This window comes from Fusarium tjaetaba (assembly GCF_013396195.1).
Source record: "Fusarium tjaetaba strain NRRL 66243 chromosome Unknown NRRL66243_c0000489, whole genome shotgun sequence".
Lineage (NCBI taxonomy): Eukaryota > Fungi > Ascomycota > Sordariomycetes > Hypocreales > Nectriaceae > Fusarium > Fusarium tjaetaba.
In genome coordinates, this window is record NW_023501685.1 from 1 (window position 1) to 16,216 (window position 16,216).

General features: G+C 49.0%; 9 protein-coding genes across 9 annotated transcripts; 4 read left to right on the forward strand and 5 right to left on the reverse strand.

Annotated features, from left to right (window-relative positions):
* Positions 1-111: 111 nt before the first annotated feature.
* Positions 112-564, forward strand: FTJAE_13857 (catabolic 3-dehydroquinase 2; the record flags this gene model as incomplete). The annotated part of the gene is made up of 1 exon (XM_037347040.1): positions 112-564. The coding sequence occupies one exon, from the start codon at positions 112-114 to the stop codon at positions 562-564; it is 453 nt and encodes a 150-aa protein (XP_037199102.1).
* A 184-nt stretch (positions 565-748) lies between these two features.
* On the reverse strand, positions 749-1,804 carry FTJAE_13858 (4-hydroxyphenylpyruvate dioxygenase; the record flags this gene model as incomplete). The annotated part of the gene is made up of 1 exon (XM_037347041.1): positions 749-1,804. The coding sequence occupies one exon, from the start codon at positions 1,802-1,804 to the stop codon at positions 749-751; it is 1,056 nt and encodes a 351-aa protein (XP_037199103.1).
* Positions 1,805-2,524: 720 nt separating this feature from the next.
* FTJAE_13859 (quinate dehydrogenase) lies at positions 2,525-3,562 on the forward strand (the record flags this gene model as incomplete). Its single annotated transcript, XM_037347042.1, has 2 exons — positions 2,525-2,765; positions 2,820-3,562. The coding sequence occupies 2 exons, from the start codon at positions 2,525-2,527 to the stop codon at positions 3,560-3,562; spliced, it is 984 nt and encodes a 327-aa protein (XP_037199104.1).
* A 508-nt stretch (positions 3,563-4,070) lies between these two features.
* FTJAE_13860 (uncharacterized protein) lies at positions 4,071-5,875 on the forward strand (the record flags this gene model as incomplete). Its single annotated transcript, XM_037347044.1, has 4 exons — positions 4,071-4,245; positions 4,371-4,380; positions 4,565-5,124; positions 5,181-5,875. 4 exons carry the CDS (start codon positions 4,071-4,073, stop codon positions 5,873-5,875), a joined length of 1,440 nt encoding a protein of 479 aa, XP_037199105.1.
* Positions 5,876-5,999: 124 nt separating this feature from the next.
* On the reverse strand, positions 6,000-7,217 carry FTJAE_13861 (beta-lactamase; the record flags this gene model as incomplete). The annotated part of the gene is made up of 1 exon (XM_037347045.1): positions 6,000-7,217. The coding sequence occupies one exon, from the start codon at positions 7,215-7,217 to the stop codon at positions 6,000-6,002; it is 1,218 nt and encodes a 405-aa protein (XP_037199106.1).
* A 1,053-nt stretch (positions 7,218-8,270) lies between these two features.
* FTJAE_13862 (polyamine transporter 4) lies at positions 8,271-9,770 on the forward strand (the record flags this gene model as incomplete). The annotated part of the gene is made up of 1 exon (XM_037347046.1): positions 8,271-9,770. One exon carries the CDS (start codon positions 8,271-8,273, stop codon positions 9,768-9,770), a length of 1,500 nt encoding a protein of 499 aa, XP_037199107.1.
* A 20-nt stretch (positions 9,771-9,790) lies between these two features.
* Positions 9,791-10,258, reverse strand: FTJAE_13863 (uncharacterized protein; the record flags this gene model as incomplete). Its single annotated transcript, XM_037347047.1, has 1 exon — positions 9,791-10,258. The coding sequence occupies one exon, from the start codon at positions 10,256-10,258 to the stop codon at positions 9,791-9,793; it is 468 nt and encodes a 155-aa protein (XP_037199108.1).
* A 591-nt stretch (positions 10,259-10,849) lies between these two features.
* Positions 10,850-12,535, reverse strand: FTJAE_13864 (quinate permease; the record flags this gene model as incomplete). Its single annotated transcript, XM_037347048.1, has 2 exons — positions 10,850-11,586; positions 11,635-12,535. 2 exons carry the CDS (start codon positions 12,533-12,535, stop codon positions 10,850-10,852), a joined length of 1,638 nt encoding a protein of 545 aa, XP_037199109.1.
* An 815-nt stretch (positions 12,536-13,350) lies between these two features.
* Positions 13,351-15,594, reverse strand: FTJAE_13865 (quinic acid utilization activator; the record flags this gene model as incomplete). Its single annotated transcript, XM_037347049.1, has 1 exon — positions 13,351-15,594. The coding sequence occupies one exon, from the start codon at positions 15,592-15,594 to the stop codon at positions 13,351-13,353; it is 2,244 nt and encodes a 747-aa protein (XP_037199110.1).
* Positions 15,595-16,216: the final 622 nt, after the last annotated feature.

A 16,216-nucleotide genomic window follows, 5' to 3' on the forward strand; every position in this document is an offset into this window, starting at 1 on the left:
AGGAAAAGCTGGGGAATTGGCGGAGTTTTACTTTTGCGAGTGATCATTGATAAAGTGAGACTCGAGAAGAGATACTGTATCCTCAGTCTCAATTGACATACACAAGCCATCATGTCTCGTCGTCTCCTCCTCATCAACGGCCCAAACCTCAACCTCCTCGGCACACGCGAGCCACACATCTACGGCTCAACGACCCTCGCCGACGTTGAATCCTCCGCCTCAGCACAAGCATCATCCCTCTCATCCAGCCTAGAATCATTCCAAGCCAACAGCGAAGGCGCCATCGTCGACAGGATCCACGAAGCGCGAGGAAACGTGGATGCGATCATCATCAACGCGGGTGCCTACACACATACCAGCGTTGCGATAAGGGACGCGCTGGTGGGAGTGAATATCCCGTTTGTGGAGGTGCACATCACGAATGTTCATGCGAGGGAGGCGTTTAGACATCATAGTTATCTGTGTGATAAGGCGGAGGCTGTGATTTGTGGGTTGGGGGTTTTTGGGTATAGTGCTGCGATTGAGTATGCTGTTAAGCACTTGAAGTTGAGGACGAAGCTGTAAATGTCACTGAATTAAAAATGCTTATCGAATTGCATTCGAAAATGTTTGTTTACAGTCCATAAAAGATCTCAGGTTTGAGGGTTGTGAAGTTGTGATGGAGTGTTCACTGAGCAATGAAGATGGTAGATGATGGTAACAATGCATTCTGGTGGTATTATAAACAATGCAACAAAACAAAGATTATTTACAACATGGCCTGCAGTCTCGGCTGAACATCATCCGCCGTTCTCAATCCCAGCTCAACCTTCATCTTCTCCCACGACTCAGCCGCCCTCTTCGCCGTCTCCTCCGGCACAATCTGATCCCTATCACAGAACCTCCTATTAAACACCTCAAAGCTCAACCACCCTTCAAACCCCAACCCCTGCACAACAGCCCTCAGTAACTGCTTACACGGCAGATACGCATTATACGAAGTCTCCCCGTAGAATAACCTCGCGTTTCTCGACCAGCTCATCCGCGACGGTTGCTCCGCGTTGTAAAACGGATGGCTCTCGTTCAGTGGCGAACTGAGTTTCTCGCCGTCGGCTACTTGTACTAGGAATACTTTGCTGACGTCGATGTCTGTGAGGATATGCTTGATGGATTCTTTTGTGACGGTGTCGCAGTCCTTTGTCTTGCCGTTTACTGCTGCAGGGTCGGCGTAGATGCGGCCGAGGATGTTATAGCTGTCCAGGCAGATACCGAAGTTCTCACGGTCAACGCGCTGGATTATATCCCAACTCTGCTCCCACCTGTTGATCCGCGTTCCCCAACACAACGCCTCGAACGCAAACTTGATCTGCGGCTGTTGCTCCAGCCCCATATCAGCCGCCACCGTGAAATCAGCGACTACAACATCCATATCATCCGTAAGTTGCTCCTCCGGTAAAAAGCTACTAGGGAACAAAATAAGATCTGTTTCAAGAGCATGACATAGCTCGAACCATAGCTTGAGTTCTTCATATTGTTGTGCTTGTGCTTGACGATCGATGAGACCACCAAAGTGCATAAAGGGTTGGAGACAGATGATGGTGAGGGAGCGGGCGGCGCAGAGGTCGTGGATTGTGCGGGCGGCTGTGATTTGGTTGGAGGGTGTGTCGCCGCCTGGGAGGGACTTGGCGAGGTCGACGAGGTCTTCGTAGAAGACTTCTATGCCTTGGAAGCCGTATTTGGCGGCCATGTCGAGTTTGTGGGGGAGGGAGTGGCCTGCGAAACAACGGCCTAGGGACATTGTGCATATGCTTGGTTTGTGAGCCATGGCTGCGGTCAGATGATAGTGTTTCGTCAATATGGTTGAGTTGTTATTGTGCTGGGTATAAGTGATGGTATGGTGAATGACACTTGGTGATAGAATGCTTATATGAACAGCGATAGATACAATAATGAGATAACTAGACTGATGCTGTGGCAACTTGATATAGAATCTACAGAGCGGAGAATGCCCCAGATCAAGACTCGATGATAAAGCAATCATTCATCCAACACCACCCCCCGTAGTCCCATCTCGATCTTCCCTTATCCATCGTCATGCTGAAAAGCCGTCACGAGGCGGTACCAGCCGAAGCCATGTTAATCGTTTAAGAGGGATGCTCCATTCAAAAAAATGATAAGGGAATTTCCCCAGTCACTACCTCACACTGTTTGCATCATGGGGGATGAACGTCTTGTTTATCCATTACCCGGGCACTGAGGTGGCTAAGTCTTTATCCGACTGTGGAGGTCGAGACCCGGTAATTTCTTGCATTGCGACCCCAGCTTTAGTGGATAAACCCTTTGAGGCGGAGGTTTCGGGGTGGGGGAGTTGAGGATCTGGGGTTTTTTTCCCTTTCCATTGTGTTCTTTGCTACTGGATGGGTTTTATTACTTGAATAGATCTATCGTCGCTACTTTCCAGGATTATTCTCTCAATCAGGCCACTTTCTGTCTTCTCTTGTCTCTTTAGGTTGTCTCTTTTCTCTTATTATCTACCTATCATATTATGTCTGTCCAACAAATCTCCTCTGAGCAGGGCTCCGTCTCTGGAGACTCTCTCCAATCCAACCAGGTCTCACAGCTGCAACGCCACGGATACCTGTTTGGCAAGAAATTGACTGCCTCGCTGTCGCCGTTTCTTCATAATGTTATTTATCAAGATCTTGGGTTGAAGTGGGGTCAAGTTAGACTTGATTCAGCTGATATTCCTGGCTTTTTGGAGTTGGCGCAACATCCCGACTTTTACGGTATGTTCCTCCTCTCACTCAATTGAGTTAAGATACTGATGAGATGATGTATAGGCGCCTCAGTCACCATGCCCAACAAAGTCGCCATCATCCCCTACCTAGATGAACTCACAGAAGAATGCCGCGACGTCGGCGCCTGCAACACCCTCTTTCTCCGTGAGCGCGACGGCCGCCGTATCTTCTGCGGCGCAAACACAGACGTCATCGGCATCCGCGACTCGTTCTACCAAAACATCGACAACCCCGACGCTGTCTTCCACAACAAGCCCGCCCTCGTAGTCGGCGGTGGCGGCGCCGCTAGAAGCGCTATTTACGCGCTGCGCAAGTGGATGAAGGTCAAGACGATCTACCTCGTCAACCGCGATGAGGCAGAAGTCACCGCCGTGATCGCCGATTGCGCTGAGCGCGGCTACGGCGAGGGTTTACTACACGTCAAGGATGTGTCACAGGCACAAGGCCTCGAAGCACCCGGTGCGATTGTAGCGTGCGTGCCGGACTTTGAGCCCGAGACAGAAGAGGAGATTCGCGCGCGCGCAGTGACAGAGACGTTTTTGGACAAGGAGCAAAAGGGCGCTATTCTGGAGATGTGCTACAACCCCACGCCTTTTACGAGATTAGGTGGTATTGCGGAGGATAAAGGGTGGAAGGTTATCCTGGGAACGGAGGCGTTGATTTATCAGGGCTTGGAGCAGGATAAGTACTGGACGGGCAAGCAGTTGGACCAGATGCCGATTGAAAAGGTGCATGTTGCTATTGCGGAGAAGGTTGCGCAGAGGGCGGAGGCGGCAAAGCTATGAGCGAGGGGTTTGTGTTTTATTGGGCATAGAAATAGCGTGCATTACTTATTGGAGTTTTAGATAAATGATTGGACTTTTTGTTACTACAATGCCCTTCTTTGCTGCTCTGTTGTTGACGATGAAATGTGATGCTTCTTAGACTAAGGTACCCTAAACTGAGTTACCCTAAACGTACCTAAGTTGTAAATCTTTACCTCAATTTAAATTATCTAAATTTCATATAAAATTATAAGTATTTAATTATAAATTTTAAAATGTACCTTGACTCTCATAAGTGATGAAAAGGTTTAGGAAAACTTAGCCTAAGCTTAGGGGACTCTTTGCTTGTCTTATTCTGACACCCTACCTTAAGGTTCAGTGTTTTCTTTCCCACCTGAGCGCGTCTCAACGAGACATATCAAGCCAAAACTCAAAATGCCAATAAACTTCACCTTTTCAAAGGTAATTTAAGAAGTATAAGATGCTCCGATTTCTCATGCTTGACACTCACCCTTACACATTTTTCAAAATGGCCTCATGGAATTCGCTCCCGCCCGAGATTCGTCGAATGGTTTTCCAGGCTTCCCTTTCTCAAAGCCCAAATCCTACAGCACCCGATCCTACAGCACCCGTCTTAGCTACAGTTTCTCGAGAATGGCAAGACTTTTTCGAGAGATCAACCTTTAAAGACCTGGCCGTGATTTGTATGCCTTCGCCTCAGCTATAAAGAGCAATGTCACCCGACTCGGGTATATCAGGACCCTACGTCTGCGCATCAATCTTATGCCCTACAGCAGACAGTTACAATACAAGGCTGAAAGCGCGACAGATGTCACAAAGTAAGTAAAATTTAGACTAGCCGGCGCATTACTGATCTTAGGTACGCTTTCTAACATCGGCCAACGGGGGGTAGGCAAGGAAACTTGACATCTTTATCCTAAGGGATGAAAAGGCTTAGACAATTTAGTCCAAGTTTGGGCGAGTCTTTACTGAGTTTATACGCTCTCTAACATCGGCCAACAGGAACAATAGAATTTTCACACAAGCCATGGCAGTTCTTCTCAAGGTCCTGTCTCTTTGGAGCGGTGATTACGGAGGACTTGAGCTTGAGCTTGATGCACGATCGCCGAGTGACTGCAGATACTTCAATCTCATATACGAACTCCACGATGATTTTCTCTTCCGTCATCAAAACGAAGATGAACTTTTCGACACCGTAGAAAGGTTTTACAGGAAGAGACACGAAATAGTCAAAAGATCCTTGGGTATACTACCAGGATTCACACGTCGCTCTATGAACTTAGCCTGGAAAGTCAACTACAGTTCGACGCGTCGACTTAGGGGAGAACACCTCAAACTCAAGCCATCATTGATAAAGAGAGGGTGGGCTTACTCTCAAATCGTGCGGAACCTACCAGCTACACCGATTGTGAAGGGACTTGTGATTCGAAGGGTCGCGCCTCGACTCATTGCTCTTGAATCCCTGGGCAAAATCATGCGGGAGAGCTTTATGGCACTGGAATATTTCTCTTACTCTACTTACATGGAGCGCACTGATCACAAAGAACAAGATTTTCTCGATGGTTGACCCTCCCCCTTCTAGTTCAACTGCTTAATGAGACTGTGCTGACAACTATAGATCTTGCTACACAGCTATTGCCGTCCCTGCCCGCATCCCTCAAGACATTTAGGTATAGCAGAAGACCAGTCAGAGATACATGCCATCCCTGGATCAACAAACTCCCCAAATCGCTTCTCTTCGCCCAAGCATGTCACCGATTCACCGAATTCCGCGCACCGCATGATATCCCTCCGTTAATACTTTTCGACGACATCGTAGCGGGTGGAGAGCGTAAAGAGTCCAAACTCGAGAACCTTTCTATCGTCACCATGTATCTGGCCCACTTTGAACCTCAGTGCATGATAACTAAGCATCTGATATCAGCCGCCCAAGCAGCAGCGATGATGCCTCGCCTACGCACCATGGAACTCTCGTGCTCCTACCAGGGATATGGATGCTTATTTCGGTGTGAAATGGATGACTATAAAGTTCAGATCACATGGAGATATCTACAGAACGGGCCGAGCTTTGATCTTGAGGAGCAAGTGATCCAGGAGTGGGAAAAGATTGCTTCGCATCGTCTGTTTAATGTGAACAACGCCCCTTTCGACAAGAATGAGGGGCAATGGAAAAGACCAATGATCATTCCATACTTGCATCTGAAACGGCTTGCTTATAGTACACTTGAAGAGGCGCAGCTAAGGGCTTTTCAGGACGGGTACAGACAATGGTGGTACAAACCAATGACACAGGAATCCCGCGGCATTTATTAAATACTCAGTCTTTCCAACTACTTCCAAGTAGGCGAAGCAGTTGCATAGATAAAGTATTCTTTTTTAGGATAGAGCTGAGTTGGTACAGGATGAACTTATCAGAGCGCGTCTTGACCGTCTCAAATCATACCTCACCGCTATCCTTCCACGCAGCATACTTTTGATAGATATCCTTCCTGAAAACATCCTTCAGATCTGTAGCAACGCCTCCGTCAAGAGGTAGCTTTGCAAGAATAGCCCCTACACCACAAATATCATTCTTGCGATCAATGAACCACGCAAACGTCAAACCTCCACCCCAAGACATAGTATGAGCACCATACCACCCCTCAACATCCTCAAGTGTAATGGTGCCTCCAAGCCCATGCCCAACCTTTGTCTCCTCACTGATGCCAACTCTGAAGAAAGGACCGAGTGGGCTAGCTAGCATGCCTTGCTGACCGATAAGTGCTTCAGGGGCAAGATGGTTCTGAAACATGTCCGAGCATGTTTCTGGCTTGAGGAGTTTTCCGTCGTTGGCGAGTAGGGACTGAGTGATTTTGAGATAGGTTGGTGCAGGCATTGCGAGGCCATGGCCGCCGAAACATCCATCTGAACGGCTGTTGATTTCAGCTCCTTGACCCATGACTGCGTAACCAATACCATTTGGGTCATCAGGATTGAGATCGACGAGACGCTCACGCAAGTCCTCTCTCGTGACAGGGAAGAACTGAGCGTCGGTTTTCAAACCAAGAGGTTTCAGTATACGCTCGTGAATATGCCCTTCCAAAGTCTTTCCAGTAACACGCTCAACAATTCGACCAGCCCAGTCCAAACCAGAACCGTACATCCATCCCTTTCCAGGATGATGTAAGAGAGGATATATGAAAGTATCCTCAACTTTTCTCTTCTCTCCATCCTTGGGTTTATACTTGCTGCTCCACTTTCCTATGCTCGGGGCCAAGAAATCATAAGCCAATCCAGCGCTGTGCGTAAGCAGCATTTCAAGCGTGATAGGCTGACACGCTGGTTCAAGAATCGGTTCATCATCTTCCGACCATCCAGTGAGAACCTCCTTCTCTGCTAACTCCGGTGCGACCTTTGATAAATCATCCTTCAGAGTGAGAAGGCCATCGTCAACGCATTGTAGAGCTGCAATGGAAGCTATGAGCTTTGTAGCTGATGCGAGACAGAGGATATCATCGAGCTGCTGAGGTCGCTTTTCACCGGAAAGAAGAGTTCGCTGGCCAAGGGCTTTATTGTAGGAAAAGTCTCCTTTGGAGTTGGTAGCACAGATGATGCCCCCGTTGATCTTGCCAGAGTCGATGGCGGCTTGGAAGCTCGTCTCGATGGTTCTCGCCATTGCAAGAGCAGAGAAAGATTTTATTCCGGTGGGTGCTTTGAAAGATACAGCGTAGAGTGATTGATGAGTGATTTTTAGTCTTGATAGCATTGGGAATCTGAGTATTTATGCAGTTGGTTAATGTAAGACAGACGAAGTAATCATCCGAGAGGAGTTCAGTCACGTGGGTCTCTACACGGCGAGTTGTTACAGCAGCCAATCAGACTGCTTATTTTCCGAGCGAGCGAATCGACTTGAAGCATTTCTTTCTCATCACCACTATTATATGCCCGGTGAGTCAACAGTTGGAATTCTCTGCCACTTTTTATTATGATAGAAATCTATTGTCTTCTCGATGAACTCCTCAGGAAGCTTAACAAAGCTCTGGCTCCAAAAGTCGAATACGGAGTTCCACAGTGCTTGTTTAATCAACCAGTCAGACGACGTCATTCAGACTGACCACCATCCTCAAATCTCGAGTGACTCACTCTTCTCAGTTAGTATTCCATAGGATCATCCCACTGCATCATCTGCCTCAAGAAAAGTCTTGTGCTTACGCCCTTCTCATGACGACCCATGGACCAGAACTACTCCACAAACGTAAAAGACCCTGCAGATCAGTCGGGGTAACGATTCGGCCATGAAGCATTCTTACCGATACACGGTCAAAATGAAAACCATAGCTGACATTACGTGAATTAGCCAGTGAAGAAATTCAATATCTCTTAAATAGGCTTGATGGCTTGTTGTAGACCCTTATTTTGTAGCTCATTCGTCTTCTGGCGTTGAGTGTGCCGCAATGGACTGATATAGGTGCTCAACATGACTTATAGAGTATTCTGTGAAGTATCGTGAGAAATATGTAAAAAGATATTGTTCATAGCTTAACTGATTGATTGAATGAGAGAGAGAACAACATGAAACTGAGAGATTCGGTATTCAGGTGCCGGAGTATATCTCGCCAAGCTAAAATCTCCAACGCCACGGCAAGATATCATCTTTGCCGAACATATATTTCTCAACTCCAACGTCACTCCCATTAACCCTCTAACCTTCAAACTCCCATCCAACACCATGGTACCCTCAATCTCATCCCCTCAGCCAGAAATGATAGACGTCAACACCACTTCACACCCAGAACCATCAATCTCACGAACAATAACCCGCATCAACGCAGCCTACGACTGGACATCCCCCACCGACCCTTCCAACCCCCGAAACTTCTCCCTCCTCACCAAAACCCTCAGTATCGCATCTATAACATCCCTCGCGTGGTCATCCTGCTTCGCCGGCGCAATATACGCCCCCGCTCAAACAGCCGTCAGCCATGACTTTCACACAAACCGTTTACTCACCGTCCTGCCTCTGAGCTTGTATAACCTCGGTATGGCGTGTGGTCCCCTAGTCGGAGCACCGCTATCTGAAACTTATGGCCGTAAAACAGTTTATGTTGCTACTACACCTATATTCCTTGCTTTTCTGCTAGGATCGGGATTTGCGAGGGATATTGTGAGTTTATCGATTTGTCGGTTCTTTGCAGGGATGTTTGCATCGCCGAACGTTAATAATACTTCTGCTACGATAATGGATTATTGTGCCCCGCAGTATCGTGGTGCAAGTTTGGGGATATACTACTCTATACCTTCACTTGGAGCAGCCGTTGGACCTCTCGTTGGAGGATTTGTGCAGAGATCGTTTGGATGGCGGTGGACGCAGTGGATTGCTGTTGTGATAACGTGTGTTCTTTACATCCCCGTTCTGTTCACGAGGGAGACTTATAAAAAGGTTGTTTTGCGGAGACGAGCTATCAGAATGGGATTGGGCGATAGCTCGTCTCAGCAGACGACCGTTGCGAGGACGATTCGACACTTCTTTACGGTTCTTATCCTTCGACCGCTTCATATGCTGTTTACTGAACCAATTGTCACTCTGGTCAGTCTCTACAATGGCTTTATCTTTGGACTGTTGTACACATTCATCATTTCTGTTCCTTGGATCTTCAGACACTACTATAATTTCAGCGCAACGGGCGAGTCCCTCTCATACCTGGGCATAACTCTCGGCACGCTCTTCGCCTGCGCCCCCTTCGTCCTAATCGACTTCTCATACTATCAAAAGCGCCTTATCCACTGGACCCAAACCCATGACCCAAGCGAGTCTTTCCCCCCAGAACATCGTCTCATCTCCTCCATGATAGGAAGTTTTCTCCTCCCCGCTAGTCTCCTCATAGCAGGATGGACAGCTGAATTCCGCATCCACTGGATTCTACCCATATTCTTCCAGGGACTGACGATGATGGCTTGTCTTTTGATCTACGCTGGTGTAAATCTCTTTATGCTTGATGCTTACGGCCCTTTATATGGAGCATCGGCATCGGGTGCTATGATGTTGAGTAGATATTCGTTGAGCTTTGCGTTTCCGATGTTTGCGCTGCAGATGTTTGAGAAGCTTGGTGCGGGGTGGGCAACGACGCTCTTGGCGGGTTTTACGCTTTTGATGGCGCCTATACCGTGGTGTTTCTTTGTTTATGGGGAGAGGATTAGGGCGAGGAGTAGATACGAGTCAAGCTCATAGTTAGAAGTGAAGGGTACTCTTCAGTCCTCATCTTCGCCGATCATCTCCATGCCCTCAAAAAGATCAAGCCAATCCTCCAACCTCTCCTTGACGAAAGTATCCAGCTCCCATGGCTCATTGGTCAGGGCATCTTGATCTCCAGCCCAGACATACATATCCGCCTCCACTACACTTCCGTCCTCCAGTACGACATCAACGCTCGTAGGAGTATATATCTCGCCCTCAAAGTCATCGAGCTTCTTGCGCTGGGAATTGGTCTCCAGGACAAGCAAGTCCCCTTCTACTTCGTGCCCATCTCTCTTTACAACGGCGAGATAATCTCGGGACCGGACGGTGTAGCGTGCATAACCGCGTACTTTGGCTGGACGGGTGAGCGCCGAGATGGATTCTGTGTTTGCGGCATCTCCGGTTAGAGCCCATGCTAGTAGAGGGCGGGCGCGGAGTGTGCCATAGACGAAGAGAGGGCGTGGCTTCGAAGATTTCACCATTGTGATACCTTTAGTGGAGAGAATATAAGGCGTGTAGATTATTTGTTTCTTGTGCCTTGTTGGGTGCGTACGTTGAAGGGAATATGTCGAGGTGAAATCCCGATCACAGCCAATGATCAGGTAGCAGAACGCCCCAGCTTTGGCGTTCTCTTTATTTCTATAACCACGAAAGGGAATAAAAGTCTATGTATTTGCTGCCTGATCATTCATTACAGTGATTGGGTGAAATGCTTAAAATTTTCCCCAGCTGAGCTTATATTTAGGTAAAGTTTTACAACTTTAGGTAAGTTTAGGGTACCTTAGTCTAAGAAGCATCACATTAACATGGCAGCAATCTTACACTGCTTGAAAGGGGGCAAAAAAGCCATAAACTAGCTTTTCTGAATTTTAAGCCAGGTCTCTCAGTCGTTCCAAGACTTGTGGTCGAACGCTTACAATTTCGCACAGAACTTTAACAATTCAATGGTAACAACCAGGATCGTCAATAATCCAATTACTGAAGACATAAGTGATGTACAAGGGGTATATTAATCCAATCTGGCTTCTATTCAATTTCGCTTTAAATTCCACATTTCATCATCATCAAGACTCTTAGACCTTGCCCTCAATCTGCTCAGCATTGGCCTTCTCCTCTCGCAGATCAGCACCATCAACATTATGACGGAACTCCTCGTCCTGGAGTCTCAATTCCTCCATGACAATCTTGTTAGCCCTCCAGATAGGCTTAGTCTCAAACAGCTTGTCCATCGCCTCAAGAGGAACACCCTTGGTCTCAGGAATGCAGAAGAAGACGAAGAAGACGGAAATGACCATGAGAGAGGCGAAGAAGATGTATACTCCCCATCCCCAGGCGTTGAACATTTGCTCGGTGAAACGGGCGATGATAAAGTTCCAGAACCAGTTGTTGGCGGCGGCGTTGGCTTGACCCAGAGAGCGGGTGGTCTGGTCGAACATCTCAGAGTTGAGAACCCATGGTGTACCGTTCCAAGAGGGTGTGTAGAAAGCGGTCCAGAGGTAGAAGAAGAAGACAGCTGCGATACCACCGGAGGATAGTTTGGGGTCCGCTCCGGCAGCGACCTTGGCTTCATTGTTGGCGATCTTGATGTAAGCGCCGATAAAGTACATGCAGAAAGCACCACCACCAGCGCCAATCATGAGAAGGTTTCGACGACCGACATGATCGATAAGAACTAGAATCCAAATAAAGGTGATGCTCGTCTTGACGACGCCAAAGATGCCGGTGGTGAGGAAGCTGGTGTTGGTACCGGTAATGCCGATACTTTTGAAGACAGTGGGGCTGTAGTAGTTGATAGCGTTGATACCGGAGCCTGAAAAATGTTAGTCATTGAACTGAAAACCTAGACGAGTGTGCTTACCATTCTGGAAGACGAAGAGAAGAGCACCGAGGAGGAAACGCCACCGGACCTTGGCCTCCTTCAAAGCAGCAAAAGGCTTCCAGAAGCCAGCGCCAACAGCGCTGTTGAATCGGTCGATCTCAGCATCGATAAAGCCAATCTCCTCAACAATGTAGATATCCTCTCGGTCAAGGTTTCGCATCCAGCAAAGGTTCTTGATAGCCTTGTCGCGCTTGCCCTTGGAGAACAACCATCGAGGCGACTCAGGAATGAAGACTGCACCGATGAGAAGAAGACCAGCAGGGATCAGCTGAACGGCAAAGGGGATCAGCCAGACGTTCTCGTTCTGGCCAGGGGCATAAGGGAGGTGCTGGTTGATTCCGTAGTTGATCCAGAAACCAACTAGACCACCGGCTTGCCATCCGACTTCGTAGAGACCGACAAGGCGACCTCGGACAGCGGGAGGAGCCAATTCTGAGATGTAAATGGGTGTCATGTTGGAGCATCCACCGACACCGATACCGGCCAAGACGCGTCCACCGATAATAAGGCCGAGACCCCGGGCTCCATTGGCACCCAGCATCATACCAGCACCGACCATAAAGACAAGAGAGAAGAGGATGAGAGAGTATCGGCGACCAAGAAAGTAACTGCTGACATAGGCGAACAGAGATCCAAAGAAGGCACCGGCCTGGTACACAGAGACAATGTTCTGCTTGACCAGCGCAAGCGCACCAGGCTCATAGCTCTCAAAGTTGAACTCCTTGACGAATGAGGGCAGAGCAAGGGTGGTTCCGATAAACGCAGAGTCGTAACCGATTGTGCAGGCAGCCATTGATGCAATGGCGGCGCAAGTGTAGACGCGCCAGTTGTAGACGGCCTTCGGCGTGGGCCGATCTTCTTGCAGAGTCAAGAGGCCCATGATTGCGGCGTCTCAAGGTTCAAACCTGCTTGAGAACTGTTGCAGCTTGTGGGGAGATAAGGTTGCAAAGAAGATTGTGGATGAACTGGAGAGTCGAAGAGACAATCCCCAAAACCCCGGTGGGGGGCAAAGATTTATACAAGTCAAGATGACCCATATTGCCCCTAGTCTAGCAGTAAAACCGTCTCCAAGAGCTAGTGTGCCGCTGGAGCCAGCAAGGGCCAACTCAATTCAACAACCGAACAACTGCTTCTCCAGAATTGGGGATACAGTCCGGGGTTTGCGGGGTTGGATCTGTGGGGGAAGAATATGCTTCCGTCGTTGCAAGGAGATTCAAGAGTGTCATTGTCTGTTTACCGGGATGCTGGGGCCTCGTGTTGCTGAGAGAACGCGTCGAGGGATAAAGACTTTTCCGCGGTGCCACATCCTGACTCAACTGTTCTGGGGTCTCCGCATCATTGCTACCATGTGGCCGCGGATCTAACCTTGTTTTGTCAAGAAATGGGGAGAAAATCTCAAGCGCTCATCGTTTATCCCTGTGGTCCCCATTTGCACGGCGATGTCGGCATTATTCCGAGGTTGATTGGACGTATTCCCGCAGCTCCAACACACCGCGTCAGCAAAACGTAGCATTCTCCGAGGATGAAGGGATCTTAGTGCTGGGATGTTGTAAGGATCTCGACATGAATAGATGTGATCAGCGCTGTCAGTCTGGGCAGTTTGTACGCCCCATCAGCCAAGACATCACAGGCAGGCAGACGGGAACAACTTGGGTGAATATGTATCCGTGTAAATATTGATTAGATTGCATTAAATCATGACCCAAAATCACCTTGAAACATCTCGCCCAGATCACATCCTGGCGCAAAGCCCAAGTTAGTCATAAACTGAGGATCCACATCAATACCATCTGCGCAGTCTATGGATCCAAGCTCATCCAGAATTGCGTCGTAATCAAGGAGTTGACTCGGCATCGAGTTTTGTAATGATCCCATTTGCCCATCAAGAGATGGTGTGTGAAGGGTATGAAAGGTCAAATTGGGTGTTAGTGTGTATAGAGACTGTGAAGTAGCCGGGCTACGGTCCGCAGCTTGATAACGTTGCCGTTCGTATGATAACGCCTGTTGCTCTTTTTGGCGTTGCTGCATCCGGCCGAGCTCATGTTCCAGTTCCCCGGATGTGATAGGGGCAGGGTGGTCTGTGTGATGCGAGGGATGAGAGGCGGTTGATATCTCATCCATAAATGATGGGCTCACTATTGGGCGGCGTGACGGATCCACAGAACTAGGTGTATGCTGGTTGCTTTTAGGGGCCTCTGACCCTTGATATTTGAGCTTCCAGCCGTCTGTGAGCGATCCCATTGTCGAATTCCACTTGATTTGGTCGTGTTCTGGCATTCGGTTTCCATGGCCGTGGTGCTTGACTATATCCATCAAGATGGCTATGATTGGCGGTGTTCCACCTGGTCCAAAGTTTTCCAGACACGACTCAACAACCTCTATGAAATTAGATAAGAGAGACGGCCGATGCCCTGGCACCAAGTCCAATGTGATTGCCAAGAACATGCCTTGGAGCAGGTATGCTGAGGGCACTCTTGGCGTCGAGCCACCAAAAATAAGGGAATTGCAAAATGAAAACCGAGCGTCCAGGCTTCTGACAAGGTCCTCTGGGGTGATTCGTTGAGGATTGCGGTCATTGTATAGCCTTGCATCCATGCTAGTACCCCAAAGTCTACAGAAGGCAAAAAGTTGTCGAAAGGTTGATAGTGGTGATGCGCAATCTGGTGTTGATTCTTGTCCATCATCCGCCGCCTTTCCGAATCCCGAAAGCGAAGTCCATGGCTCGTTCAAGTCGAGAGCCTGTTCTATAACAACTGAAGGAAGGCTATGTCGAATTCCCGATGTCACTTGCAGTTGACCAAGACTGAGTGAGGCAAGAGAATCCAGGATAAAGCTTCCTGCCAGCACCCTGACTTCGTTATGATTCAGAGAAGCTGCGTCGCCTTCCTTGACCGGAAACATGTGAGATGCTGTCGCGCGATAATGCAAAGCAAGGCGCGAAGCCCGGCCTATCATGATCCATGCTGTCATCGTCCTTTTTTGGCCCATGAGTACTAGCGAATGAAGGAGGAGTGAGGAGATATGGGCCAATTCGAATGTCTCGTCGTCGGGGGGTATAAGCCGTTGCGCGATGGAGCAAATTTCGTTGGGAGAGAATCCGTTGTGTCGTGACGGGTTGGAAGAAGCCGCGTCTTGAAATGAAGAGACAGCAAAAACAGCCCAAAGCTGAGCGTGTAACGCTGAGGAGGGGTTGGCTTCGATGGAAAGGCCCTCTGGGGGATACATCAAAGCTGTGCGTGTGATGATTCCGGGTTCAATAATTGGGAACCAGCTGTGAGTATAAGACATGTAGATATCGACCAGTCTTTTCCAGTGTGGAGGCAACGTCAGCTTGGTAGGTAATGATGGCTGGTCTGAGTTAAAGTTGTAAGATGCCGTCGGGATGCTCGTCTGCGATGGATTGACGCCTTGTACCGATAGCCCGGGTGATGGTTTGCCGTCGAACAATTGCGCACCAGTCGGGCTGCTATCTTCAGTTCCCGAGTCGTCTGCGGATGTATCGTTTTGAGGCGTCTTCTCATCCGACAGCAACCTCCCAATGTCTTTGTGAACCCGACTCTTGCTCCATCGTCGGTAGAGGCGATGGCCAGCTTTGTCCTTGGTCGCGAGGATGCGGGTACCATCTGCTCCATCATTCTGTGTAAGGAGACGATGAAGAGCTCCCTCACAGCCAGGAACCTGTTCAAAGAGCCATGCCAGCGACAACTCAATTGTCCGTAGGTATCCCGTCTGCACGCCTCTCTTGCGGGACGCAGGGGTGTATGAGCATGGCCTGTTTTGCGCGGTGCATGTTCCACAGTGAGGACGGGCGCCATCGCACTTTTCTCTAGCAGTGCGACATGAATCACAGGCAAGGGAGACTCGTTGGCGTTTGGCGGGAGCTGAGGTTGCGGGAGCGCTGGTAGTATCCGCATCGTTTTCGCGTTTCCTAGGCGGCATTGCTTGGATGTAGATGATCAAAGAATGAATGAGCTGCCTGCGCCGCGAGGCCAGCAGTCATGACGAAATGAAAAGAGAGATGAGGGGAGAGGAGCCTAACAGCAGTTGACAAGAGATCAATGCTTGCTAGTATGACGATGATGTGGAATGGAATTGTATACGAGTCCCATGTCAATAAAGCTCAGCTCAGATACGCGATTCCTGTGCCATTGTCATGCAGATCTGTCTCCCATGACCGAAATCTCAAAGCAACAGTGCCGGACAAAAGCAATACGATGCGATGAGACGTGATGCGGGGAGAATCTGGGGCCCTAGAATAATTCTGTGTTGCTTGGGGATGGTCTGTAGGTTCCAGCCTCCAAGTTCCGACCGCCGAAATCACCACCGATGTAATTGGACAGCGGGCTCGGAGTGGGTCGGATAAACGCTTTCCCGACCAATCGCCTCTCGCTTGCCCCGGATTGTCTGGTGGGGGATCTACCGAGCTTCCTCGCCCATCGCCCACCCACTTCACAACTGACAGTCGGACTCAGCGCTTCTCGACAAGCCCACATCACCATTCTCCCCTACCCAACAAAGAGATCCTTCTCTATAGTCTCAACAACTGCCATATCCTGGTGAC